Consider the following 27,995-nt stretch of genomic DNA (forward strand, 5'->3'; position numbering starts at 1 on the left):
TGGGTAATAGTTTGCTCATAATCATGGGGCTGGGGTGACAACTGTAGGATTGCCATGGACACGCATCTGGTTGTTCTATTAATAATGATTCAGTATGCTCTTGGAAGTTCCTTCCCACTCAATCATTTGTTCATGAGCCAAATTCTAATAATTCATAGCCCTTTCCCCTACCTCTGTGGGGCTTTCCCCAGGCAAAGATGTAACCTACTCATGTCACTTGTAGGTGATGGACTACCAAACAAAATTTCCTTTCTGGCTGGTGAGTGTTTACACATCCAGCAATTTGTGCCTATAAACCTCTGAATACACCTTCCAACATCTAGTTCCAATCTTTATCATTTAAATTGCTGTCCTCCGTGATATCTGCAGCCATTCAAAGCCACTGACAAAACTTATTCCAGTGATCCCATGAGTTGGGACCTGGATTTTTCCATAGAGACCGAAATTCCTCGGCTGCCAACAGTTTATCATCCAGAGTGTTGCAGATGTGATTACCATCCATCTCAGATTTTAGAATCATAGTGGCAGCCAGATAGGGCACCACTGGAGGGGCTGAGGGTTGGGAAAAGTAAAAAGGGAGGGACATGGGGAAAGACCCATCCTTGGGAACCGGCGGATCCCCATGATGGCATTGAGCCAGTTGGTCTCTAAAGTTTGCTGCCTCATTCAACAATTCATTCCATTCCTGTTGTATGTTATCACAATCATTAGATGATTGGTGGAAGCCTTGATTAGCTATTACCGCATGTATTTTAAAAGCTTCTCCTCTTTCTCCATCCCCCTCAAGCTCGGGGGCAGTGTCTGAAGTTCAACCTCCTTAGTACAAACTGCTTCCATAACACATTAATTCCTTTCATTAATCCCTGTATAATGCAGGCTTTCTTCTGTCCTTCCTGCACTTTCAGATCTAGCATGATTAAGGGACTTCTGAATCTCCTCCCAGGTCCCTGTTTTCTGGGGATCAATGTCATAGGGACCTCCCTTGTCACTGACTCAAACTTCCACAAAGATAACCAAATCCATATAGCAAAGCCCAGTTATGACCTTTACTTTGTCCCAACCAGACCCCACGATAGTCCTTCAAAATTCCCCACAGGACTGTATGATCGCTGACCATCATGGGCTCCACTCCCAGTCATGGCACCAAACTGTTGATGGTTCTTCTTCCTGCTACCCAGAATGCTCAGGTTCACAGACAAACTCCTGAGTTGACAGAGCGTGTCATTTATTCGCTGCTTCAGTGAGTGATCAGTCCACCAAAACAGGGCACAGCATAGGGTTAAAAGTAAGCGCACAGCCACATTCAGGTGTGCCTTAAATGCATTGTTACAAAGCTATTCATGACATATTGTATAAGCACTTTTTCTGCCTAGCACTAAGATTAATTTGCTAACTCAGTTGTTTACCTGGCTGAACGCTGACCAAGTTGTTTACCTGATCAGGTTGCTGACCCAGTTGTTTACCCGGTCAGGTTTCTGGCTCAGGTTTTTACCTGGCTGTTCTCTTTCCTTGCCAGAAAAGCAGGCATCTTTTCATATGTCCCAACACCTAAAACATACATTCTCCACAAAGGAAACAAATTACTCATAAATTTAAACAGTTCATTATTAAATGTGCAGTAAACTCTGAACACATGGATATCTGTAATTAGCATCCCCTTTTTAAAGGATATTTTTGACCTATGCTCTTGTGGTATCCAGTAAAATTTTGCTCAACTTTCAATCAAAGAAATTTGGTATCAGTCAAGCAATATTTTGCTGACCCTTTGAGTGGCTGATTCCAGTAAGTTTTTTAGTGTATCATCATTATCCAATGTTTTCTTTTATCTTTCAGTTTAGCTGTTTTCATCTTTTAATATAACACTTCCCCTGGTATAAAGCTTTCTTGATGTAAAGTGTCACTACAATCAATGAGGTTGCATGGGAGCAGAATTTGGCTCTTTGTAAGGAGCCAGATCCTGATAAGAAATTAGCTTAGTAATAGGAGCAATGCCTTAACTAATTTCACTGTCTCTGACGTATCATTTTGCTGTGAAAATAGGGAGTCCCTCACATGTAAGTATTAAATGGGACTGACTGTAGATTGTATGACTCTGTTGAGATTTCTTTCTTGAGACTAGTTGCATGTTTCTTTTATGAATTATATTTTCTTTTCACCAAGCAGTTGAAATAGTTCATAAGAATTAATGAGCTGCAAGAAGTGCAAAACAAGCCTCCAGGGCCAAATTTATCCCTGGACGAACTCTGGTGAAATCAAGGATGAATTTGGCCCTTTCGGCATGGGTGTGAAAGTAAGGGTCAGCCCCTCATCAGACATAAATTAGTGACTCCAATGGATCTGTGCTGATTTACACTGAGAAACTATTTCTAAATATTTTTTCCCCTGCTTTGGAACAAATTCCGTTCCACATCCATACAAATATATAGAAATTAATGGAGTTATACTGGATTTTCAGTGGAATAGCAGATGGAAAAATTTAGGCTAAAACATGTTTTCTCTAAAATGTTAATCTTTCTTTAGTTCTCTTCTACTTCCCGTACTCCCCAGGTTGATTCTAAGGGCTTGTCTACACTTGGAAATTTACTGAAATTGCTATTTGAAATAGTTATTTCAGTAAAAGCCCCTGTCTGGACATTCTTATTCTGAAATAAGAGTATTCATAAGTGGGGACCTATACCAAGATAGGATAATAATTATTCTGGAATATGTGTTTCACTAAATTTCCATGTGTAGACAAGCACTAAATGTCAAATTATCCAATTACTTAAATTGTTATTTTATTCCCTTTTGAAATAACAACATACCATTAAAAGTATATTTGTGTCTCTTTTCTGTTATAGTTATTATTTGTTATTATTGTTACAAAGTCTGTGCCCCACAGCTAAGCATTAACCTGAGGTAATCTCAAAGCAATTTGTTCTGCTTTGCTGCAATTTAGGTCTGGCCAATAAAATCAAAGTGGGTTAATCTTGCTAGCTGCAGCGTACACAGTATGTTCTGAAATTTCTAGTCAAAAGCAGTTACTCAAACAGGCTGCAATATGGTTTTCACTGTGTGAATATTAATGAATTTCAAGCCATTCAGTTTTCCCTTGATGAACTGGGTAGGGCAGAAGGAGTTCTAATTCTGACCCACTGAAATTCTAAATGGACTTCTAGAACTTTCTTTTATTATTAAGCAAGGAGGAGTAGGGAAAGTTGTCCTGGTGTCATTTCAGCAAATCTATTGGGGTTTCATTTGTGCTCAGGTTTCTTTGCCTGCTCTGAACAACCTTAATGTGGCCCTCTTGTACACATCCATTATGATTAGTGCTGGATGAAATTTTTTGGCCGAAATGTGTTTGGGGGGGTGCATTTTATTTTTGTTTGTTTGTATGTGGATTGGGGTTTTTATTATTTCTGAAAAATGCAGATTTGGGTCAGCTGAAGCGTTTAATGAATCTGTGTTGAATTACTTCAGTTGAAAAAACTGAACAAAATTCTGAAAAAGTCTAAATGCTTCAATTTGAAATTTTCAAGATTAAACATGTTGACTTTTTGATTTGAACCAACTTTTCATTTTGAAATTTACTTGAATTTGCATACCTCATTTTAGGCCCAGATTTACCTCTTTCCCACACAAACCTAGTTCTTGGACACTTATTACTAGACATTATTTACAACAGAATTGGTGTACAAAAGGTTTGAGAAAATATTCTAAAAATTAATGGTCTATTTTGATGCTTCCTACACCAGTGTCCTTATATATCCCACATTTTACATCCATCACATACAGTGACATATATGTGTTTAGATACATAATGGCCTTGTTGTACTGATAGCTATGATACTCTTATACTGATTTTGAACGGTTGGGGATGATTTTCAAAAAAGTTCAAGGCCAGATGTTCAAAGTTAATTGGAGCCACATTTTCAAAAGAGCTCAACTTCCTCCCATTTATGCATTTAAATAAGTGTCAGATTCTCAAAAGTGTTCAGCATGCAGACCTCTTTTGAAAATCTAGCTACTTAATCTGACCCCAGTTGTGAGTACTGGCCACTTCCTATAGAGCAACATGCCTAGGCACACAGAGGCTGGTACACATAGTACATATGTCAATGCAGCCAACTCAGTGAAATAAGGCCTGTGGTCTCTCTGGTGTAAGTCTTGAGAGAAAAAAGTTAAAGGCAGGAATTAAACTACCAGATAGAATAAGGTGGTTTCGATCATAAATTGGCCACAGCACCAGTTATGCCAATTGTGCAGAATGGTTTTATATTTTCAACCAGTCACCGAACCTCCCTTCATTGAGATTTTCATGTAGGTCTCACAGCCATCTCAGGTATTTACTAAAACAATACAAAGGTGATGTTTGCCTCCTGCTTTTCAGAATTTTCTCTGGTCTCCTGTGCCATTTGTTAAACATGATTTCCACATCAAGAAGGAACACAGGGCAGCGTGCTGCAGCTGTTTTGCTAGAAGCCTTAATTAGCTAACACAGAGAAGGCACTGCTGATTTGCCCAAATTCAATGACTGGTATGTGATTTGAAATGAGAGTGGCTGCATTTTATAAATATAACAACGATTTGTCTTTTTTTGTCACAGCCAAAGATTGCAGGAGTAGCAAATGGAGGACTAAATAAGTGACTGCTTCCAAAATAAAACCTCCATCAGTTTATAATTGAAAATTGGATTTGCAAATGTTTGGGTTTGAATAAAAGCAGATGATGCTCTAAACACTTTTTGCATATGGTATCAAAACACTATCACAGCTCCAGGATATCACTGGGAGCAAATAACACTTGTGAGTTTCCATTAGAAAAGTAAAAGGCTAAATAAACTCTGAAACTTGAACACTGTTCAGGACTTAAAGAGACTTGGTAAAGAACTCTCCTTTAGGGGAGAAGGGACAGAGTTCATGGCTTTTCCCACCTAATCCACAGAGTCGTGCCTGGGGTTAGGCGTGTTTCTCATAATTATTTGCTGAGCACCAACGTGCTTGACACTGTAATTAGCAAAGAGATGGCCTGGACACTCCATTTGCATTGTGACATCCAAACACATCAGCCTTCTGTTCTCCAGGGTTGGTTTATATCCCTAATTTCAGTCTCCACTCCTTGGCAAGATTTTTTTTTTAAATAACTAGTGAAATTATACTAAAACTCTTCTCTTTCCAACCCACCATTGTAATCATTCCAAAGTGGTATTAATGGAGAGGGAAAGATAGCAAGACAGGGATCTGGAGACTGATCAATGCCTGAAACATGGAATGATATTTGCTAGCATTCAGTGGAGGAACAAATGGCCAAATGTAGATTTTGAATAGACCAAGCGTATTCAGGAAAATTCACAGAAGTAATTATGGTCAAGTATAGCTGCCCTCGTCTGAAGTACAAAGACTAAGGTTCCCCACACTTGTAAATAACATGGAACCCACTTAGTTTCCACAATAAAAGAATTTATTCTATGTTGATGATGAAACTGTTTAGAAGATATACTCCAGTGCATTGGGCCTGATGAGCTCTATTTACCACTTTACTCCCATGTTCAAGAGGTACCACATTGTATTGCTAACACTATCACCTGGATTCGGAGAGGTAAGGTGGGTGTTTTCCTTCTAGGGTTTCATCACAAGGTCCTGCAAGCTAAATCAGGTACTCAGATACAGGAGATAGCTCATTTGTTTTCAAATTATCCCATCAGTTATATGGGCAAACCCTTTATTTTCAAGTGGATTTGCCCAGGTCTAAATATAGTAAACAATTGTCTTGTCAATGCAGAGAAACTAACAGAATCCTGAGCCATCTCTCCTAGCAGTTCTGGCTCCGCAGGATTAACTAAGGTAAAAGGCTTTAAATGTTTATTTTTGTCACTAAAGTAAGGAGAAATGACTCTCAATATACTCAAGAAACAGACCTGCTGAGTGAGAAGGTGCCCTTTTCACATTGCCACTTTTCAGAGTAGAACTGGTGTCAATTCCTCCTCAACCTTAATACCCTCTCTTTAAAGATTTTTAAACTATGACATCAGGAGTTTTGACATCTTGTGGTTAGTGTTGAGTGAAGAACCAAGATGAAAACGCTGAATTCTCTGAAGCTTAATTCAAATTTCTCCACAGAATACCAACATCTAGTTAACGCTACCCACATGAGACTCTCCTCAATGTAAATCCACAAAAGCAGGGAAAATAAAGAATGAAATTATTCCTACAGTGTGTTACCTGCCCAGCTACACAGTCTATGGAAAGAACACACCAGTCTCAACCCCTCCTGCATATCTCTCCACCTCCATCAAAGCCATCAGAACACAGGCATCCTTAACTAGGACTATTAATTTGCTTTTCATTTACTTACTGTCAGTGTCGGCGACTTGTTTATGGGTGAAAACTGAAGAAGTGTGTGTATAAGTGTGTTCACTTAAAATTGTTTTGGTTTGAATTCATAAGGGTTGTGAGTAATCCATCTGTCAGAGGATCGGGTCATTCCCTTACCAGGGATTTGGCAGTCTCAGGGTACATCTTGGACTCACTAGTAGCTCATTTTTTAAAAAAAATCTGTATTTAACTCCGAGGTTGAGGAATTTCCTTGCTAATGTAGACCTTGTCACAGTCATGCATGCTTAGTTCCAAGTGAGCTAAGGGCCACATTCTCTATTGGAACCACTCTTGAAAACCACTTCAGCTACTGTCAAATGTGGCAGCTTGCCTGCCTAGTGGATTAGGTTTGTGTGGGCACCTGTGTTCCATGCGCTGCACTGGTTTACAGTGTGCCTCTGAGTGCGATTCAAGGTGATGGCTGTAGTCATTAAAGCTCTACGTGACTTGAGATGTAATTGTCTTTAGAGACCATCTCATTCTCCATGCACCATAATCACAGCTGGTTTTAAGTGAAGCAGTTCTGCTGAGAGTCACTAGTAGTGAATTTCTAAGGTCAAGCAAGTGTTCTCAGTGGACTTGTTTTGTCCAAGCCCACGTTAGCTAACTCAGCCTTATTGTAAGTCCTCATCTGGTTGGCCAAAGCTTTGTCAGATCTGAGGCATTTCACTCCCCACACCCCATGTCTCATGCCTTTGTTAATTGAGGCTAATTTGGTATGTAATGGGCTGAGATGCCACAGCGGTAAGCAAGCTGGAAATTCTTTAAAGAAAGCATGTTAAAAGCCTGTTTACTGGAATGTGTAATGTCATCATGTCTCAAAGTGGTAGGCAAAGTACACTCCCCCATTGCTTCAAAGGTCAAATGCATCAGATCCAAATATGCAGAGTGATAACAAGGAAGGGCCAATTTTAAAATTCCAGATGAGCAGAATCCATAAGACTTTTGGCAGATTGTCATTATGGACCTTGGTAATGCAGGGTTGGGGTACTAGCTTTTGTGTATGTCACTTCTGCTAGGCTGTATCAAACATGCTTATGTGTACTAGGGCTTCCTTGACTGGATGAAGTAGTGGAGTTGGTCTTTCATTTGATGATGCACAAACCTGTGCTTTTTTGGAGGCAAGGCTTGTGAATTCTTTTCCTTAATGGCTCAAGGGGGCTGTACTGAATGTATATGGCCACTCATTGTTACAGCTTCTGGATACATATGGAATTCTGTAAAGAAAAAAAATAGCCTCACACTAGAATTTTCTACCAGATTAGTTTGTTTGATTATGTAATACTATTTCTCTCTCACTTCCACCTTTTACTTTTCTCAGTGAACGAATATACAGTAAAGAGAAGCATCTCCACAAGCAAGAACATCTCTACACTGTGGCCCACAAGTGACCTATAGAATTACAAAATAAAAGGAATACTAGCTCTGATTAGACAGTTGCTAAACAAGTTTGAGGAACATTGGACTTTAGCCATTGTTCCTTGTAGCATGTTGGAAACAAAGAATCACTGATCTCAAGCTAAAATTATACTGTACTGTTGTTTTTTTTTAATGTTGTGTCTAACTCCTCCACCTAGCACAAAATCTAACCGGCATCTTCCCAGTCACAGGCTACATTCCTACATATGCTTAAGTAGGAATAGCACACGGACGAACAGACCATACGATACGTAGCAGAGGACTGGCCAGGCACTAGTCTGGAATCATCCTGTATGAGGATGATCTAAACATAATTTGTGACACTGAACATTTTGATCTGGTTTTCTATTTGTGACATAAGCCAAGTGAATAAAGCAATAGGAATACAGTTCCATGTGGTTCTGTGGTGAGGTGATGACTCACTAGTGCTGCGCCTCCTGCTGGTCGTCCTGGGAATTAGCTCTTCCAGCCTGGAGCTCCCTCTACAGGCCGGTGTCTTGCCTGTTGCTGGCCCCCGTGTCCCTCCCAGACCCGGTGCCCTTTGCCTTGGAGTTCTGCCCCAGCATTAACCCTCAATCTGGGTCTCCCCTCCCTGGGGAACCCCCAACCCTGTAAACCCACCTTGCCTCAGTGGCTACTGCCAGTCAGTATCTAGCCTCCACTCCCTGGGGCAGACTTCAGTCTGTAAACCACGCATCATCGGCAAGGGGGTTAGGACCTGCTGCCTTTGCCTATCTCTGGGCCACCCCTCTGCAGCCCCAGTACCTGTTTGTAGGCCTTTAACTAGGCCTGCAGCCTGGGGTTTTGCTAGGCTGGAGCTTCCCAGGTCCCTCTGCCCTTCCCCAGAACTGTTCCACCCTAGGTACCCTGCTCAGCTTCCTAGCAGCCAGGTCCTTCTCTTTCCAGAAGCTAGCAAGAGAGTCTGTTCTTGAGCTCCTGGCTCACAGACCTTTTATAGGGCCAATTACGACCTGACTGGGGCATGGCCCCAGCTGTGGCTACTTCCCCCAATCAGACTAGCTTTTCCTGCTGCAGCCCTCTCCAGGGCTGCTTTGAGCCCTTCAGGGCAGGAGCAGGGTGACCACCCTGCCACAGGTTCCCATTAAAAAGTAAATTCTTTTGGAGGTATCGGCAGCTGCCTCTGGTCCCAAGGGTCTGTTCCAGAATAGAGCTTTCTGTGTAAAAGATCAGGAGGGGTGATATTACAGTAACTCTATGCTACCTGGGGATTCCCTCATATAGCAGGTCAGAGGATCGGCCCTAAGTATTTTGTTTCTTAGGCCTGGTGCACATTACAAAATGAAGTTGGTTTAGCTACATCACTCAGGATTGTGAAAAATCCACACCCTTGAGCATCATAGTTAAGCTGATCTAAGCCTCAGTGTAGACAGCACTAGGTTGATAGAAGAATTCTTCTGTTGCCCTAGCTACTGCCTCTTGGGGATGTGGGTTACCTACGCTGACAGGAGAACCCTTCCTGTTGGCGTAGGTAGTATCCACACCGAAGCACTACAGTGGCATAGCTGTCACACTGTAGGTGTGCCATTGTAGCGTTATAAGTACAGTCATACCATTTGTATGTGATATGAATACAAATGTTGCCATTCTAGTCTCATTTCTCAGGCTCCATAGGGTATGACTAATGGAATTAACTTCGTTGTTACATAGACAACAAATCCCACAAAAGTCTGTGGTGTATATGATGATTGCAATTAGTTACCCTAAACCAATTCTGCTTTGAAAGAATATGATGAGGATTTCAGAATATACAGTATATAGAATATACAGATATGTTAACTGTTTCTTCTCAGTACAACCCAGTATATGCACTGGCACTTTTTTGAAAATTAAAGTTCTCTTTTCTTAAGAAATACAATCATAGTTTAAAGTTAATAGGTCAAATTTGGCTCTGAGTTATAAGAGTAAATCTGGAGTAACCACTGATACTCATGGCGTTCCCCTGGATTTACACCACTATAATATGGAGATATACCTATCTCATAGAGCTAGAAGGGACCTGGAAAGGTTAATGAGTCTAGCCCCCTGCCTTCACTAGCAGGACCAATTTTGCCCCAGACCCCTAAGTGGGCCCCTTAAGGATTAGAGCTCACAACCCTAGATTTAACAGGCCAATGCTTAAACCACTGAGCTATTAGAATTCACTGTTAAAGGTTTGAAGTGGAAATTGGCTTCTTGAAATTTTTCCTCCATCAAATGTTGTTTCCTTATGGTAGAGTTGCTCATGAGTGCTGCCATTAAGTTTTAGTTAAGCATTTGTTTTAAATAACTAGCAACCCAGATTCATAGATTTTTTAAGGCCAGAAGGCTCATTAGATTATTTTATCTGACCTCCTGTGCAATGCATGCCATAGAATAAGCCATTTGTTCCTCTATTCGGCCCAATAATTTGTGTTTGACTAAAGCATATACACCTCTGTCCTGATATAACATGATCCGATAGAACACGAATTTGGATATAACGCAGTAAAACAGTGCTCCGGGTGTGGGGAGGGGCTGCGCACTCCGGTGGATCAAAGCAAGTTCAGTTTCACCTATAACACGCTAAGATTTTTTGGCTCCCGAGGGCAGCATTATATCAAGGTAGAGGTGTATTTCAGAAAGGCATCCAATCATAATATGAAGACTGCCTATAGACCTGGATCTTTCCCCCTTTCCCTTTGATGGCAGAACTGCCATGGAGTAGGACCAGTCCCTCAAACCATAATGAATAATGGTGATTTTTGCAAAGAGATTTATGTTTTTAAAAATGTGTAAATATAAAACTGATCAAATTTTGGGCCATGCTTATCTTGTTATCCTCTCTTTTTAAGGACAGTGGAAAAGGTAGAGACAGAGACTGCATCCAACACACATTTGTGACAAATATAACAAAGGCCGTGCATGAGTTGGGAAATATGTAAAAACCTGATTAGTGGCTCTCATTGTTGATTTTTATATCTATAACACTTTTTTTACATACATAAGAACATAAGAACGGCCATACCGGGTCAGACCAAAGGTCCATCTAGCCCAGTATCTGTCCACTGACAGTGGCCAATGCCAGGTGCCCCAGAGAGAGTGAACCTAACAGGTAATGATCAAGTGATCACTCTCCTGCCATCCATCTCCATCCTCTGACAAACAGAGGCTAGGGGCACCATTCCTTACCCATCCTGGCTAATAGCCATGTATGGACTTAACCACCATGAATTTATCCAGTTCTCTTTTAAACACTGTTATAGTCCTAGCCTTCACAACCTCCTCAGGTAAGGAGTTCCACAAGTTGACTGTGCACTGCATGAAGAAGAACTTCCTTTTATTTTACCGTACCATACGTATATGGTATGAATTAATCAGCATGAAACAGCCATCTTTCTCCTCTGACAAAATGTAAATCATATAATCCAACTATTTCTCTAGGACCATATTACCTGATAGTATTAATAGATTTGAGCACAATTGATTTGCTCAAGCCAGCCTGTTCTAAAAGTGATGCATGTCTAATTCAAAACATCTGTTCTGTTATCTTACAGGATACCATGTCATGTCCACATTCAAAAGGAACCCCCTTGAGCAGACCTTCAGAATACCCAAGGCTCAGATGACCTCAAACCACCTGATAAACCAGTACTGGATAACTGTCAGTCATAAGGCTCCAGCCATGCTCTATGACTTCTACTTGAGATTAACAGGAAGAAAGCCCAGGTGAGAAGTTGCGCTACTCCATATATTATCATACCTAAAAATATCATAGAGGAGAAGGGCTCTAACGTGTCCTGAGAAAATCAGCCCTACACTATCTGCACTCACTTTAAAGTTCTTGGTTGTCTTCTTTTCTCCAGTACTCCTCTTGAGTCATTTACTCAAGAACTGAACCCCTTTTGCTCAGCTCAGCTCAGCATACGGCTCCCAACTCTCACAGCTTTCATGGGAGAGTCTTAGATTTTCAATAAGACTCAGCTCCATGGAGCTGGTCTCACAATTTGTGGTTTCCCAAGCTGCCAGAAGGGTAGGAGTGGCCTCTCCCTCTGGTCTCACTACCAAAACCCCACAAAGAGAAATCAGGTCAAGCATTGAACAGCTAGTGTGGATAGACAAAAGGGTGGTGCCTCAGTCCCTTGCTTTTATTGTCTGTGATTGAACCTGACCCAGTTGCCAGGCATACTGCAAGCTTTAGATCACTGCAATATCCTGATGTTAGTTCAGTCTGTTGTGAAATTGTGTCAATGCATAAAAACTCAGGCTTGGCAATGGTCAGAGTGTTACCACACAGTTATTTTGACCTGTAGGTCAGTGACATGTCCAGCAGGTGACAACCCACATACAACAGTCTGACAGTTGGAAAGGTGTAATGAGTGTTCGTAAGCTCTGAACTGCATTTAAAAAGAACATTTACACTTAGATGATTTCTGAACTTTGGCAACAGTGTGGCTAAGCAAAATGAAGGAATCCATGACCCTTTTGTGGGGGACCCCTGTGTAAATAATAAATCAGCTTCTTTCCTGCTTGTTTAACGATCACAAAAGAAAGCTTGAACAGGGCCCAGGCCACCTGCTTTGGCCCACTCAGGCAGCGTAGAGCTGGTTTTACCAGCCATCTGTAGGGAAATCCCTGGATGGCCTGGAGGTGCTCTAGCAGCTGTGATGTTACCCTACCCCCTGACATGTCTGAAGGAAATGGGGCATACACTTAGAGCCCCAATTATTCCCAACTTCAGGAATGGCCCCTAGGAATCATAGAAAACTGGGCATAAATTAGAGCAGTGCAAGAAGCCTCTAGGCCAGTGGTGGGCAACCTGTGGCCCAGCAGAATAAGCTGCTGGCGGGCTGTCAGACAGTTTGTTTACATTTGCACGGCTGCCCACAGCTCCCAGTGGCCACGGTTCACCGTTCCCAGCCAATGGAAGTTGTGGGAAGCGGCATGGGCCACAGGGATGTGCTGGACGCTACTTCATGCAGCTCCCATTGGCCAGGAACAATAAACTGCGGCCACTGAGAGCCATGGGCGGCTGTGCAAATGTAAACAAACTGTCTGGCGGCTCGCCAGCAGATTACCCTGATGGGCTGCAGGTTGCCCACTACTGCTCTAGGCACTGTAATGCAAATAAATAACAGTAATAAGTGCTAAATATAGTTATTGCAGATGTTACAAATGATGGCCCCTTTCAGCAAGATTTTTGGCACTAAGTTAATAAATTATAAAACCAGAAGGGACCACTGTGATTATCTAGTTTGACATCCTAAATAATACAGGCCATAAGACATCCCTGCAATAATTCTTGTAGTAGATGCAGAAATGTCAGCTATAATCCTAAACTTTAATTTCAAATGCAGTTTGGAATTTATTCAGGCTGAGAAGTACCTCCCACCCCTTGAACTTTTCAATCTCGGAGCGGGGCAAACAGGACACAGCCTTGCATCACTGAGTTCATTAAATATGCTACTGAGGCTGCCCAAGCTGCTAAACTCTCTCCTTACCCCTCTTCTTCACCTCAGACAAATGTATATGTAACCCACTTGCCTCCTGGGTGTGGTGTTCTGTCCCATCTAGTGGCACTGAGACCACTTAGAGATTAATGAGTCTGCTCTACAGCCTTAGCTAAGGGCCATATGGCTTTTAGCTCATGCAGTAAAGTCTCATGCATTAAACTCTAGAGGTCCCCGATTCAATCCCACCCGCCTATGACAGGAGTCTATCAGTATTACACATAGCCTTGACTTCCTTCTCACCGTCCATTGCAACGTCTAAATCCAAACCTTCCTTCATCCCATCAGCTTGAATTCTCTTATTGTCCCTCAGATGCCTCTTCCAACTTCCACACCTTCAAGTAGTTCCTTTCCTTCACACAGCATCATGTTGCCTTCTCCACTATCCCTGATGCTATATCTTCCGTTGGTCTCCTGCCCCCCAGCAAGTGCCTAGATGATTCAGATTCCTCCTTACCTGCTGTGGCAACCACCCATAATCTTCCCCCACAAACACTCAGTCCTAACTTCTTAGCCATCAAAATGCATTTACTTTCCAGGTACCAGCCAGAGTTAACCTGGGTTGAATTGTTACTCCCTGTCAGCTGTTTGGGTGGCTTGTGTGGAAGGATTTAGTGGTCAATGTTCAACTCCCTTTGGACAGGTGTCCCCAAAACCCAGCCTCACCATTGTTACCCTTATTAGCATCTTGAGAGGCCAAAGAACAAAGAATGTAGGCCATATTTACAAGATGGGGGACTCTATCCTGGGAAACAGACTCTGAAACAGGCTCTGAACAAGATTTGAGGCTCGTGGTGAATAATCAGCTGAACATGAGCTCCCAGTGTGATGCAGTGACCAAAAGAGGTAATGCAGTCCTTGGACGCATAAGCAGGGGTATCTCAAGTAGCAATAGAAAGTTTATTTTACCTCTGTATAGGGCACTGGTAAGACCACTGATGGAATACTACATCCAGTTCTGGTGTCCACAATTCAAGAAGGATGTTGATAAATTGGAGAGGTTTCAGAGAAGAGTTATGAAAATGATTAAAGGATTAGAAAACATGTCCTCTAGTGATAGACTCAAGGATGTCAATCTATTTGGCTTAACCAGGAGAAGGTTAAGGGGTGATTACAGTCTATAAATATCTACATGAGGAACCAATATTGAATAATGGGCTCTTCAGTTTAGCCGAGGAAGGTGTAACACAATCCAATGGCTGGAAGTTAAAGAATTCAGACTGGAAATAAGGCATAGCTTTTAACAATGAGAGTAATTAACCACTGGAACAACTTACCAAGGATTGTGATAGATTCTCCATTGCTGACCATTTTAAAATCAAGGTTGGATTTTTTTTTTTTTTTAAGATATGCTCTAGGAGTTATTTTGGGGAAGTTCTATTGCCTGTTTTTGTGCAGGAGGTCAGACTAGATGATCACAATGGCCCCTTCTGGCCTAAGAATCTATGAATCTTTCCTCTGGAAAAGAATTCTGAAAGATAGCTACCAGACTCACAGCAGCTATGGTTTTATGACTTTTACAGAAGTCAAGAATCCTTCACTCAGAGTGCTCTGTCACCAGGCCCTTCCCATTTAAGAAAGGGGACATCATTTAGAGCACTTGAACTGTTCAAAACTGCTGCAGTAGTACACAAGGAGAAAGGGAGTCTGTAAGCTATCCAGATATGTGTGTCCTATGTTCTAGGACTTAGTCAGTTGTTACTGTTATTCGGTTCAAACTAGTAAGTTAGGCCATGGTCCTGCAACTGGCTGTGTATAGGTACAGCATCATGGTCATGCTGAGTCTCACTGATGTCAACAGTGATCTTCTCAGGCACCAGGGTCTGTCCCTGAGAAGCCAGCTACAGGATCAGGGCCTCGGCAAGTATATAACAATTCCAACTAAGCAAGTTATCAGCCTGCTGAACAGAAGAGGAGGCTGCTGGTGGATGGCTGAGTCCCAAAACTCAGCTTCACAATAACTAGCAAAAGCAACTAAGGCATTAAGCTCCATGGAGAAATCAATTATGTAAAGTAGGAGAGCCCTGCATGAAACTCCAATTTTCAGATAAGAGCAAGTTCTCCTTATTTCATTATATGTTCTGCTATGGCTCTGCATGGCTCCAACACCTCTGCACTATTCCAGGATGATGAAGATCTTCAATCGGCTGCACAAGTCTATGATGCTTCTGGAATATTTTACCTGTCAGTCCTGGGAGTGGTCTTCAGAAAATATGAACATGTTAATGACCCAGCTCAGTCCAGAGGACAGGAGAGTAAGTATACCTATTGTTAAATTGCTCATTCTCAACCACAGTTCTGTTTACCTCCAGTCTTCCAGCCTATCATATTTGAGTTATAGGTGAGCCTTCAAATAGCATCTTCCAGGGATGGGCAGCATTAAAAACACCTCCTTGAAAGAAAGGGAAATAATTTATTTCCCCCCAGTTTTGTTAGACTTGTACAAGCCTTCAGTTTCATTTAGGAGGATGTTCTGTTTCTGCAATGCAGCAAAAAAGGGATGGACCAATCACTGAAGATGGCAACTCGGTGTTTACTCACCCCACCACTGTTCACTTCATGAAAGGTCTTGTCAATAGCTTCCCGCTGGTACTAAAACCCACAACCCTGTATCACCTTAATCTTGTCCTCTCTACTCTTCAACCCAATGGCAACGTACTCCCTCTCATCTCTCTCCATGAAGGTAATCTTCCTTGTGGCCATCACTTCGACTCTGCAGGTCAGCGAAGTAGCTGCCATAATGGCTTACCCCCTATCTCCATATTTACACTGTCAAAAGACAAGGTTTCCTTGCGACTGCATTCCACGTTCCTCCCAAAGATGGCCTCAGAGTTCCACCTCAACCAATCTGTCTGCCTCCCAGTCTTCTATCCTAAGCCACGTGTCTCCCCTGCAGACAGGGCCCTCCATTCCCTCTACATCTATGATGTGCTAGCATTCTGTTTCCACAGAACTTATGCCTTTTGCATGTCAACAAGACTTAATTTCCATTGCTGACTGATTCAAGGGCCAAGCTCTCTCCTCCCACCAAATGTCAAAATGGGTATCCAGCTGCATCTGAGAATGCTACAAACTTCCCAACATCCCATGGCCTGACGGAATTACAGTGCACTCGATGCAGGCGCAAGCAGCCACATCCAGCTCCCTAGCAGACGTGTCCTGGCAGGACTTCCATCAGGCCATGATGTGGTGTTCATTACATACCTTCACCACCCATTACACCATCACCCAAGAGATGGCTGAAGATACTGCAGTGGGCCATGCCAAATTGCAAGCTGTGCTACCTCTTGCATCTTGGCACCCATCTCCATGCTGATCACTGCTCGATACTTACCCACATTTGGAATACATATAGGGACCACAACATGAAGAAAAAGATGTTCCTTACCTGTCCAGAGACAACCCATACCTGCTGAGAGTTGGGGGACAGAGTGAGGGCAGTGGCTTCAGCAGATGTTACTGAGCCTGCTCAGTCCATGTGAGCATTCTCAATACAAACCAAGCAGCGTCTCTGGGGGGACACGTGACCCTTTGTGCATCCCGCCCACATGTCACCTCTGCCTGTAACTGGAGGTTCTTCAAGATGTGTGGTGCCTATTTGTATTCCAATACCTGTCCTCCATCCCCTTTGCTGCAGACTGATCTACTCAGCGGTAAGAGAGTGACAGAAAAGGCATTGACCCGCATGACCTAACATAACCTTGCCTGAGACGCGAGGCAACTCATGATGCACGTGCCGGTCAACAGACACTGCTACAAAAATCTTTCGGATCCGGTGCATAGCACACATGTTTGGAATACAAATAGGGACCACATACCTTGAATAACCTCCTCTGTCCATTGATGTCATTGGGAGTTGGACAGGGCTGTAAGTACAATATTTTAGAAAATAGTACAGTATCTTAGCCAGAGAAAACACACAATATGATCAAGTTCTTGTTAGATTTGAGCCCCCATAGAGCAATATCTGCAGGATGTCAAAATCTAATGTACTCTTTGCTGGTTTTAAGTACTTCTGCACATGAGTGGGGCAGTGATGGAAAAAGAAGCAACAGTGTTGAAGGAATATAATGAGCAGATCTAGGATGAGTTTCAACGTACCTGTGGGGCTGTATCATATACTTGCAGCGAGATGGGGACTCAGTGATCAAATAAAATTGGTCTAGTCCTTTATGAAATACTCATGCAGATCCCCACTGTGGTACGAAGCCTCACAAGTCATGGAACCCCTACACTGTGGATCCAGAGAGGCAGTAAATTCCAGGTATAGCTAGGTATACTTGTTTTATATGGCCATACCCAGAATTATCTTCTGGCTCACAGCCATGCTGATGCCAGTGCTCTTGCACCAAGCTGAAAGGATTAGGTGGGCTTGAGAGTGAAGAGTTCTTTTCTGCATATCTTGCTTGAAAATACTTCTGTGGAGTCACGTCAGCCATCTTGTTATTCATTCATAAAACCCTGCTTCACAGTTAACAGTTCTCTTTGCAAAGAAAGCACTTCCTCTTCATTCTTTTTTGCTTAAGCTGTTTCTTCGCTCTGTTAGACCTATAATCCCCTGAGAGCATTGCTGACACCTTTTCCATTTAAAATCTTGATCTGTGAAACCAAATGTCATTAGCAAGGCAATCAGACAAATTGATGTCAAACAACTGAATAAGCAATTTCTTGGATTTCTGGAGCCACAGATGCCAAGAGAGAATGTAGCTTTGCTCAGCTGAATTTCTGACACAGGGGGACCTGTTGATTCAGTGTCTGGTCCATTTATTTTCACTAAAAATATTATCCCAGTATGACACCAGTGAACAGGGACTTGTTTTGATGAATTTTCAATATGCAGTCTGTGTTCTAGCACGATGGTATTTTTTTTGTGACTCTATATATACAGATAACCGCATGCAAGACCATTGATAGAAAATACCTAGTTTTTTTAAGGTCGGAGGGTTATGAGTTAAAAGCAGAACCAGATGACTAATGAAGAGTAGTATGATAGAGTTGGAGTAACATTTTTTCATTGCACATTTCTTCACTGAATCTTGTGGTTCAGAAATTTCTAGGCTTTGTTCCAAGTGAAACTTAGTTCAAGATCACAGCATGAAGTTGTACAGCTTTATTCATGCTGCAAATCTGACTGTTGCATTTAATTAACTTCCTTTTTCTTTAATTTCAGTTATTCAACTTTGATGTGCGTCAGCTGCATTGGTCGGAATACATTGAAAATTACTGCATAGGCGCGAAGAAATATTTGCTGAATGAGGACATGTCTGGGATTCCTGCAGCAAAACAGCACTTACGAAAGTAAGCCATACCTGGTCAAATGTGGCAACAGCCCCCAGCTGTTTTGGGTAGCTGTATATAAGGGTATTTAAGGCAAGGGTTTCCATTTTAAATTGAATAATATGATTCCTGGGATGAGGACAGATGAATCATACCTGTTTCAAGTTGAGAATGATCTTGTGTGAGATAAAAATGACATAGCTCCCTATTTACATAAGTTGAGGATCTGACCTAATATTTCCTTGCCCATCTTGGGAAGAAAAGGGGGTTTGGGCTGGCCCCCTAGTCCAGCAGCAGCACATTATACTATCATGGAAGTAGTCAATCTTCCTCACCAGTGAGTTAGTCAACTTCCCCCTCCCCTAAAAAAAAGTGGCAGAGAGGGGTTACAGATCTGTTGCTGCAAAAGTTCCAAAGGTTCATTCAGGACAGGAAAAAATAAAGAGGTGAGGAGCAGCTTTGGATATAGCGAAACTCCTAAAGGTTGATGGCAATTTCCAGGGGTTGTGTAAAACTTTAGAACAATCTAGAAATACACTTGTACTGGAGATAGGGAGTGAGTGTAAAATCTCCTTGGTCTCCCATTCCCAAATAAAATAAAGGCTTCAAAGTTGGATTTGGCATTTTGGAACTAGAACATATAAAGTTCTAAAACATTCTAATAAAGATCTTGGGTTCCTTTTTTCAAATTAAAAAAGGGTAAGCCCTGCTTACCTCCTCCAGACCAAATACTCGGAAGTGCCAAAGAACATGCAAAGGGGGACAGAGGAACTTCTGCTGGAGGACCAGTGTTATGCCTTTCATGGAACAGCACTTTTCACTCTGGAAAACACTTGCTCCTGTGAAACTACAAGTGTAAGACAGGCTGTTGCCATTGCTGGGATGTCACAAATGAATCATGAGTTTGAGTAATTTTTAAAGATTCATATTCCTAATTTCTAAGTGCTTCTATAATAAAGCGGGAACATATAAACTGCATAGTAACCCAAATGGGTGGCATAAACTCCATCACTACCAGTACAAGCCAAAATATCAGAACAAAGCACACACACACAAAAAAGACTAAGCAATCTTGACCAGGCTAGGTCACAGCTAGTTTGCTTTTGTCCTGATCCTCACCTTGGCCAGACACTAGCAAAGTAAGGAATGTGTAGAATTGTAGAAGCTGTGTTTGACAAAAGGTAGACACAGAGATTAATATAATCAGTATAATAACGACATTTTAGCCTAAATCATCTCAGTTTCCCCAAATGGCTTGACATGCGCAATGAACAGGAGTGGTAGGAAAAAAAACAGAACCCTGCAAGATCCTGAAAAGTGGACCATTGGGGAGGATGAACCGTTGCCTGACATTACCTGTCTGAGATGTTGCAGCAACGGAGGAACAAACCCACTGAAGGGGCATTTTGTCAATCCCTGCAAACATTCCATAAGCCAGTCACCAAAACCTCATTGTCGACGTTATTAAAAATTGCTGACACACCAGAGTAAAACATGGACAATAGGACACCAATTAGGCCATCCCTAGTCAATTAGCCATCAATGTTAATTCAGTCTCAGTTCTGGTCTGAAATCAGAATGCATGGAATCAAAGACATCTGAGGCATGCTGGAGTAGCTGAATCTATCACATCACTGCATTCATTGCCTTATAATTTCAATGCGAGGTCATGTAGGAGGTGACGGCTTTGGGACACAAAGGAGACACCTGTTTAAGCACCGGTATCCTTGCTAATAAACAGAAAAGGCAGGAGGGCCACATCATTCCACTTTATAAATAAGATCACTTTAAAAGTGCAATGCAGAAATTCCTATTTAAGTCTGATCCAAAGATGTTAAGGCTGCATCTCAGTATTGTTTTAAGTAATTTTTCTTAATGTGCTTCTCTTTTATTTGTCAGGCTAAGGAACATCCAGTATGCATTCAACACCACCCTCCTTGTGATCATCTGGCGCATTTTCATTGCAAGGTCGCAGATGGCTCGCAACATCTGGTACTTCGTTGTGAGCCTCTGCTATAAGTTCCTTTCCTATTTCAGGGCATCAAGCACCCTCAGGCACTGAAATAGTCAGTCAGCGGCCAAAAGGACCTTCCTCTCCTCTAAACAGCATCTGTGGGCATCTGGGCTTGAAAGTAGCAGGGAATCCACCACCACCAACAGCTGCCTGCAGTCATGTGTCCTGTTACTATGACCACAATTATCTTGTTACTAACACTTTAATATGCAATCTTTCTTCCATAGGACCATGCTAATTTTAAAGCTATAACTGAAGCTTTAGGCATGGGTTATTCTGAGTCTTTTGTCTAGATTCTGGTGTGCAAGAGGATGGATTAACCAAAGCTGCCATCTTTCCATCCAAAGTCTAAGAGCTAGACACTCTCATCCCCACCTCCCTCCTTAATAGTTGCAAATTTTAAAGGAATAGAAATTAGGAAAGGAATATGATAAGATAAGGAAATAGAGAAATAAATCAGTGAGAGGTTTTCTTAAATGCAATTCACAAGTTTAGCTCAATGAAACCAATAGGGCCAAATACCTTATTAGATTGTGAAACCACATTTTCTATGTCACTCAGACCTAAAGGAAGTAAGAAAAAGTAAACTGTGGAAGGCTGATAATGTAGTTTAGATCTCTATCTCAGGTTGCCAAGGACTGATACTTTCAAGCTTTGATTGATGAGATATACAGAAGCCGTGTACATTTTTTATCAGCATGAACACACACACAAGTGACTTTACTAGGGAGAAGCATTAATCTCTCTATAATTTGTCTTCCATTAAAAAGCCCTCTTTTATCACCACTATAGCTTTTGCTTGGAAAATTTATGTGGCCTGAGAGGAGTTGTATTTACTCTCAACATGAAGGAGAATGCTTGTTCAAACCTTGAAGAAAATAAAGATATTTTTGACTCAGTCATTTAAAAAAAAAGATCACCGTGCTTTGAAATTCTGATTTTTGGCTAACATTTATTTTGTCTAGCTGAAAAACAGCTTGTTACTCCCCTTTCAAACTTTCCCTATAGTTAAATTCCCCTGAAAATTCATGCACCCACTTTGTTGAAGAAAGTGTAATTAAGCAAAGTTAGTAACCGTGTTTTGTTATGGATCATGCATCCCGATCTTGCTCCCATTGCTGTCAGTCTGAGTAATGGGCCCAGTCCTGTTTTCAGGGATGACAATAGACATTTTTCATTGACTTCTGTTGGAGAGGGATTGCATGTGATATATAAAGAGCATAGTGCTCTATCAGTGTGCTGCAGCTTAGAAGGCAGACAAGGAGTTGCAACTAGGATCCCATTGAAAGGCTGATTTTTTTGTACCAAAAAAAATCCCCCACATTATTAAGCTTTCAGTTTTTAAATGATTAAGTCTCATTGACAACTGGAACATTTTCTTTACATTTAGTGAATTGAGTGAGCATTTGTTAAGATTAAAAGACTTTAAAATGACTCCTTTTTAAAGTATTTGCAAGTTTCCAATTTGTCTAACTTTGTGCCTTCTGCCTCCCAAGCAAGTAACATTGCATCACAAAATGTGATACAAGAAGCAGTTTAAGGCCAAGAATAGTCAAATATCTATGAAGTGGCCATTATATCAAAATTATACCTGCTTCTGACAGTGAAGGCAACAGAGGGGGAAAAAAAATCATGGCCAAAAGCAATATTTCTTTGAAAAAATGAAAAGAACTAGTAAAGTTACCTCTTCTTCCCCATCCTCTACAAGACCATTTTCCAAATAAGTAACAGAGTTTAAACACATTGCCAAAAGGAGGCTTTTAGCATAGACTTTAAGGTCAGAAGGGACCATTATGATCATCTAGTCTGACCTTCTGCACAATGCAGGCCACAGAATCTCACCCACCCATTCCTGTATCAAACCTGTGTATGAGCCATTGAAGTCCTCAAATCATGGTTTAAAGACTTCAAGGTGCAGTGAACCTTCCAGCAAGTGACCTGTGCCCCACACTGCAGAGGAAGGCGAAAACCCCCCCAAGGCTTCTGCCAATCTGCCCTGGAGGAAAATTCCTTCCCGACCCCAAGTATGGCGATCAGCTAAACCCTGAGCATGTGGGAAAGACTTGCCAGCTGGACACCTAGGAAAGAATTCTCTGTAGTAACTCAGATCCTGCACCATCTAACATCCCATCACAAGCCATTGGGCATATTTACCGCTAGTAATCTGGTGGATCCCAGAATATAGACACTCCTCCCGCAGCTCTCTGAAATGGTAAAACCACTTCTTTTCTCACTAGACCACAGTACCTCTCATACAGATTGCTTCAAGTCTCTGTACTTAAGTGTAAAATGGGCTACTTTGTAAGGTGTGTTGAGGTCTTAGGATGAAAAAGTGCTTTGTAAAATGCAAAAAACTTTGTTACCCCACCTGAAACAACATGGCTAAGAAAGACAGGGGTTCAGTGAGGTGTCTAGCAGGCATTGCATCCTACTGGCTTAGCTGCTGCTTGTGCAATCAGGAGATGTGGTTTTCTAGCCTTGGACTGGACATGTCATGTGCTATGAGTCTTCAGCAGTGTTTGGAGTGAAGGTCAGGTGCACTGTACTTGTATGCATCACTAACATAGCTACCTAATGTATGCGCCTAAATTGTCAGGTCCACATGGAATGAGGCAAGGCTGTCTCTGCAGGATGCATTGTTAGTTAGACCTGCACCTAGGGTGACCAGATGTCCCGATTTTATAGGGACAGTCCTGATTTTTTGGGCTTTTTCTTATATAGGTGCCTATTACCCTCCACCCCCATCCTGATTTTTCATACTTGCTGTCTGGTCACCCTACCTGCACCACTCACTCTCTTATTTTAATAATCAGGTGGTACATTCATCCCACTGATTTAAAACACTATCTTCATTTACTTGCACACAGGAAAAAATGAAATGTTAAAAATAAACAAAACCTGGGTCATTCTGAAAACAAAAAACTTCACCAAAAAAGTCCAGTTAAGGATGCTAATTAGCACCAATGAACTGACCAAGCACATTTACAAAATCCAAGCACTTAAAAAGAAAGAAACAAATAGCTGTGGCAATCTTAAATCTTACTCTGCCTACATAAACAAAGGATCCAATCCTACAATCAGATGCACCAGGTCAAACCTTTCAGCTCACATGGAACTCCACTGAAAGCAGTGGGCTCTGAACATATCTGATATGAAAGATCTACACAACACATTATTTTCATAGATTTTGAGTTATATAGATCCCCACTAACCCCTTCCTTTGGCTAGACCTACTTGTGACTGGTCATTTGCATGTGCTATGCCCACCCCAACCAGTCTGTCTCCCCATGAAAACGTCAGGACCCTTGTACCTGCATGAGAATCAGGATGCAGTAGTTTTCACTCAGGAGGCTAGTGGTACCAAGTTTAAGTTTTTCCAGGCACCTTAGTATTTTGCCAAATGCAACCATAGGAGCAAAGTGAGCCCCTTCTTTCTCACCCTTGAAGAGCAGCAGAGCTTGTTGGGGATATTGCAAATGCACAACTGTGACCACTTCTCATTCCAAGTGGCAAACTGTATTCTGGAGAGCTTTCGCTGTCTGCCCTGCCATCCTCTCAGCCTCATCCTTGTCTCTGAGAAACTCCAGCATTGCCAGCAAATAGGAAAGGCAACACAGGTCAGGAGCTGAGTGGAAAATCAGGTTGCTAATTTTGCTGAACGTGAGCTTAAGTATGATAAAATGTACATCTTTCATCCTCTTTCGTGTGGCTCAAAACATCTCCTGATTGAGATCGCTCTGTGGACCAATCAAGGTCTCATCAAGGACAACTCTGGCCATAGTGTTCTGGTGCTTGTGTTGATGATCTGGTGGAAATATCACTGCAAGCCTGAGCTCAGTGAGATTCTCTGGGCTCTTGAGATCTTTACAACCTCACACCAAAGGTCTGTGGGACTTTTGCAATGGTCTCCAAACACTGCGCTCATCAACATACAGCCACTCTTTCTCAGTGAACTCAAAGCCCTGGGGAAGTTCTCGCTAAAAAGGGAAACAGATGCTTGCTTGGCCTTTCCCTCCTCCTCTGTTTGATAAAATGAAGCCAAATCCAGTTTAGTTTTTTTTATTTTAAAAAGTTGCAGTTTTAAAGAGGTCCTGTAGGAAATCATACTTTGGTTCATAGGCATTACACTTGCTGGGCAAATAACTGATTTTTCAGTTTAGTGGCAGTTTTGAAAAAAAATTGGTTTGGGTCAAAGAATGAAATTTTTGCTGAATTGAAAAAACCCACCTTGGGTCCCTTCCAAAGCAGGGATTTAAACCACACACCATGTGAGTGCCCCAACCACTTGGCTAAAGATCATAAGGGAGGGTGGCAATAGCAGCAGCACCATCACCTTCTCTTCCTGCCATGGCCAAAATTATCAGTGGTCACATCTGTGAATAGGTTTGGGTTGATCAAAGCTGCATTTTTTGTTGAATAACCTATTAATCAAAAAAATTCCATTCAGTGCGGAGTCATAAGTATACATGACTGACCGGAGGGAAGGTTGCAGAGATGGGCCCATAGCATCTTTATGAGCGGAGGCCAGTTAGGCTAGAGATTTTTTGCTGAGCCAGCATGCTTAGTCCTGTGGAAAGAAGTGGCTTCACTTTCCTGTATTATCATCTTGTTGACAGACGAAATGCTGTTGACCAATCACAGAGCTACATCTAGCTTCCTTTTGCCATGGGTGGGACTCAGCAGTAGCCTCGAATCTTCCTTTCTCCTCTGCTGCCCTTTATGGACAAGCAGCTTTGAGGACAGAGCTGGTGGCCACATACTGTACAATCAAGACAGTTTATTTGCCATAGCATCACAAAACAGTGGACTTGTGTACCCAGTGGACTTACCATGCAGTTACCACATGATATTGTGACAGAATACTGCAGAGTTGTCATAGTTACTCGGGAAACTAACCTGTGATGCACTGAACCTGATGTACTCTTGTTTTAGTCAATATTATACACGCATACCAGGCTATAGCTATAAGCTGAGTGGTATGTAGAAGCTATGAAACACTGAATATCGTTTCATTGTCAAATGATTTCTATGTTATAGGAAGTCTGTCAAACTGTTAGCTTTCAAATAACAAATTGTATACTTTTTTAAATTAAACTAAATACCCCTGCTAAAAAATTAATCTGAACATGCCATTTGACTGACAAGTCAATTTATTTCCAGAGAATTTTCTGCAAAATGAGGTTTTTTTCCAATACATTTGCAGGAAAACTCGATGACCAGGCCACATTTCTTGGGGGCACTTTCGGTCAGCTTTTGCTGCTGCATGATGTTTTCAAGGTGACCTGGTGCACCTCTGTGTGTGGGGGTGAGTGTACATATCTGTATGTATATTTATACATTTTCAGCACCAATCATCTCACACGACTTCCAGAAATGTTGCAACCATCTGATCTTTTTGAAAGGCCAGGCTCTAACCATTTATTATGTGCTTTTCTTCATCAAGTTAAGATGATGTCAAAACCACCACCCTAATTTTCTAAGTTTAAAAAAAAAACAGTACTGTTAAATAATCAGTCATCGTTCATGAATCCTTATGCAACTTGGAAAAGGGGGGGGCGCTTTGTTTTTAAATAAATTTCAGCTTCATGATTTATAGTGTGTTGTTGCTACTCCTGCACTGAAGTTCTACTGCAGACAACAAGGATGAACTTGTTGTTCATCTGGACCTTGTATTCTAGCGCAGAATAGATTATATATTGTACATTCCCAGCAAATGTATCAGTAATGATCTTGCTAAATGGTGCTACACCTTGGTAAGAAGGTGGTTAAAAAACTTACTTAAGGGCAAATAAAAATGTGCATATTAGGAGTAATTTAACAGACTTAAAGGTACTATCCCAGTTTATCAGTTACTAAAGAAAGAAATCTTGATTCTTTTTTCAACGAGTACCATAGAAAATGAAACTGCTTATATATTGTTTCTTGATCACTATACATAATCTTGACAAATATTTTGCTATAAAGGGGGTTCATTTTATTATTGTCCCACTGCCCAAAGTTTATATGATTATAATTGATATTGCTATACACTTTTCCCTATGAGACAATTTACTGTTATAAATGTTACTTATGAAGTTTCTAATTCAAAAGTGTAATGTTTTGAGCCCTCCATGTCAAAGTTGTACGATCACGGAATACAAGAACCTCAGCCATAAAATTGCTATTATTAATTATGTTATTTTAAACATTTAATAAATAAAATATTTTAAAACAGTTATTATGCATTAATCTACTGGAGTTGCTGAGGAAAATTATTTACGAGCAGTGGTGTTTTTCCATATGCCTCTCCTTCACCATTTCAAAACTTGGGGTGGAAAATGGTTACCTATGGGTATGCAGTGCATGTTAAGTCTCAATACATTGTTTACGCAGGGTTTTAAAAGTGGCAGTTCCCAGGAAAGCTGTTGATGTCTTGTGGGGCACTCTCCGAGGAGCACAGCACAGAACACATAGCCAGAGGAGTGGGGCACTAAGGTAGCTTTAAGCCCCATGTTTGCCCACCCAGTCCAGGGCTGCTGTGGGGGCTGGAGAAGCCCCCAGTGTAATCTAGACAACCCTGGGTGTTTAAGTTACAGCAACCTCCCCAGGCTGCCTCTTGGGCCTGATCACTGCCCTGAATTTCTGCAGTGCTGTGTGCCGCCATCCAATCCCTGACTTGCCTCTCCCACTCCTGCCCTGCCCCGATACATCCCTCATGCGAGGGCTTGTGTGAAGGGTTCCTCAGAAGCCTGGCTTACTACTGGCACTGGACCGTGTATGCTGGAGGAATCCTTCCCAGCTGGATACAGGGCTTTTCGGGCCATTTTACATTGCTCTGGCCCTGTTATCTGGTACCTGTCTGGCATGGGGCTGAGAATCTCACCATGAGTGTCCCAGTTCAAGTTGTTTATGTAACTGAATGGCACGATAGCACAAGTTAATCAGAAATAAGACTTCAAATATTCAAATCTACAGGCTGACATTCCTATTTTTTTTCTTATGAACAAATGAACTTTTTTGCTGATGGCTTTAATTCGCGGTAGGTGGGGCTGTCAATAGCAAAATTGAAATTTTTCTCCCCAGAACTCACATTTACATTAAATTGACTGACATTTGAAGTGAAGCATTTTATTAAGGTTTATTAAATACGGATTTTCTTTTTCAGTCCATGCACTGTGTTCTATTGTACTGGAATAGTTATTTTACTGAAGTGCCAGACAGTGTTAATATTGTCATTTGAAGAGTCATTTTTTTTGTGCAGCTTTCATTTAACACTTGTGTATAGTATAGGCATACTGGGTGGCAATGGAAATTCCTACTGAAGCGATCTACTGTTTTATACTAGGCCAGCAAAATGATGAGTACTTTGTGTTCTTAAGGATGATTTTCAAAATCATTGAGGGTCAGGCACCTAACTGCCAGCTCTGCTTTGGAAAAGCTCCTCCCTTATTACATTGAGACTGCACC

The 27,995-nt window shown here is 41.6% G+C and overlaps 1 protein-coding gene across 6 annotated transcripts in view; it reads left to right on the forward strand.

Moving 5' to 3' along the window:
- The window catches only part of FAR2 (fatty acyl-CoA reductase 2), a 221,978-nt gene extending 195,212 nt beyond the window's left edge, over positions 1-26,766 (forward strand). For all 6 annotated transcript variants that reach the window (XM_050965691.1, XM_050965674.1, XM_050965658.1 and 3 more), the window contains 4 exons: positions 11,306-11,477; positions 15,384-15,513; positions 18,429-18,556; positions 20,435-26,766. In XM_050965691.1, coding sequence (XP_050821648.1) covers positions 11,306-11,477; positions 15,384-15,513; positions 18,429-18,556; positions 20,435-20,597 — 593 coding nt within the window. In that variant the 3' untranslated portion in view covers positions 20,598-26,766. The remainder of the gene's footprint in view (positions 1-11,305; positions 11,478-15,383; positions 15,514-18,428; positions 18,557-20,434) is intronic.
- Positions 26,767-27,995: the final 1,229 nt, after the last annotated feature.

Source organism: Gopherus flavomarginatus, chromosome 1, assembly GCF_025201925.1.
Source record: "Gopherus flavomarginatus isolate rGopFla2 chromosome 1, rGopFla2.mat.asm, whole genome shotgun sequence".
NCBI lineage: Eukaryota > Metazoa > Chordata > Testudines > Testudinidae > Gopherus > Gopherus flavomarginatus.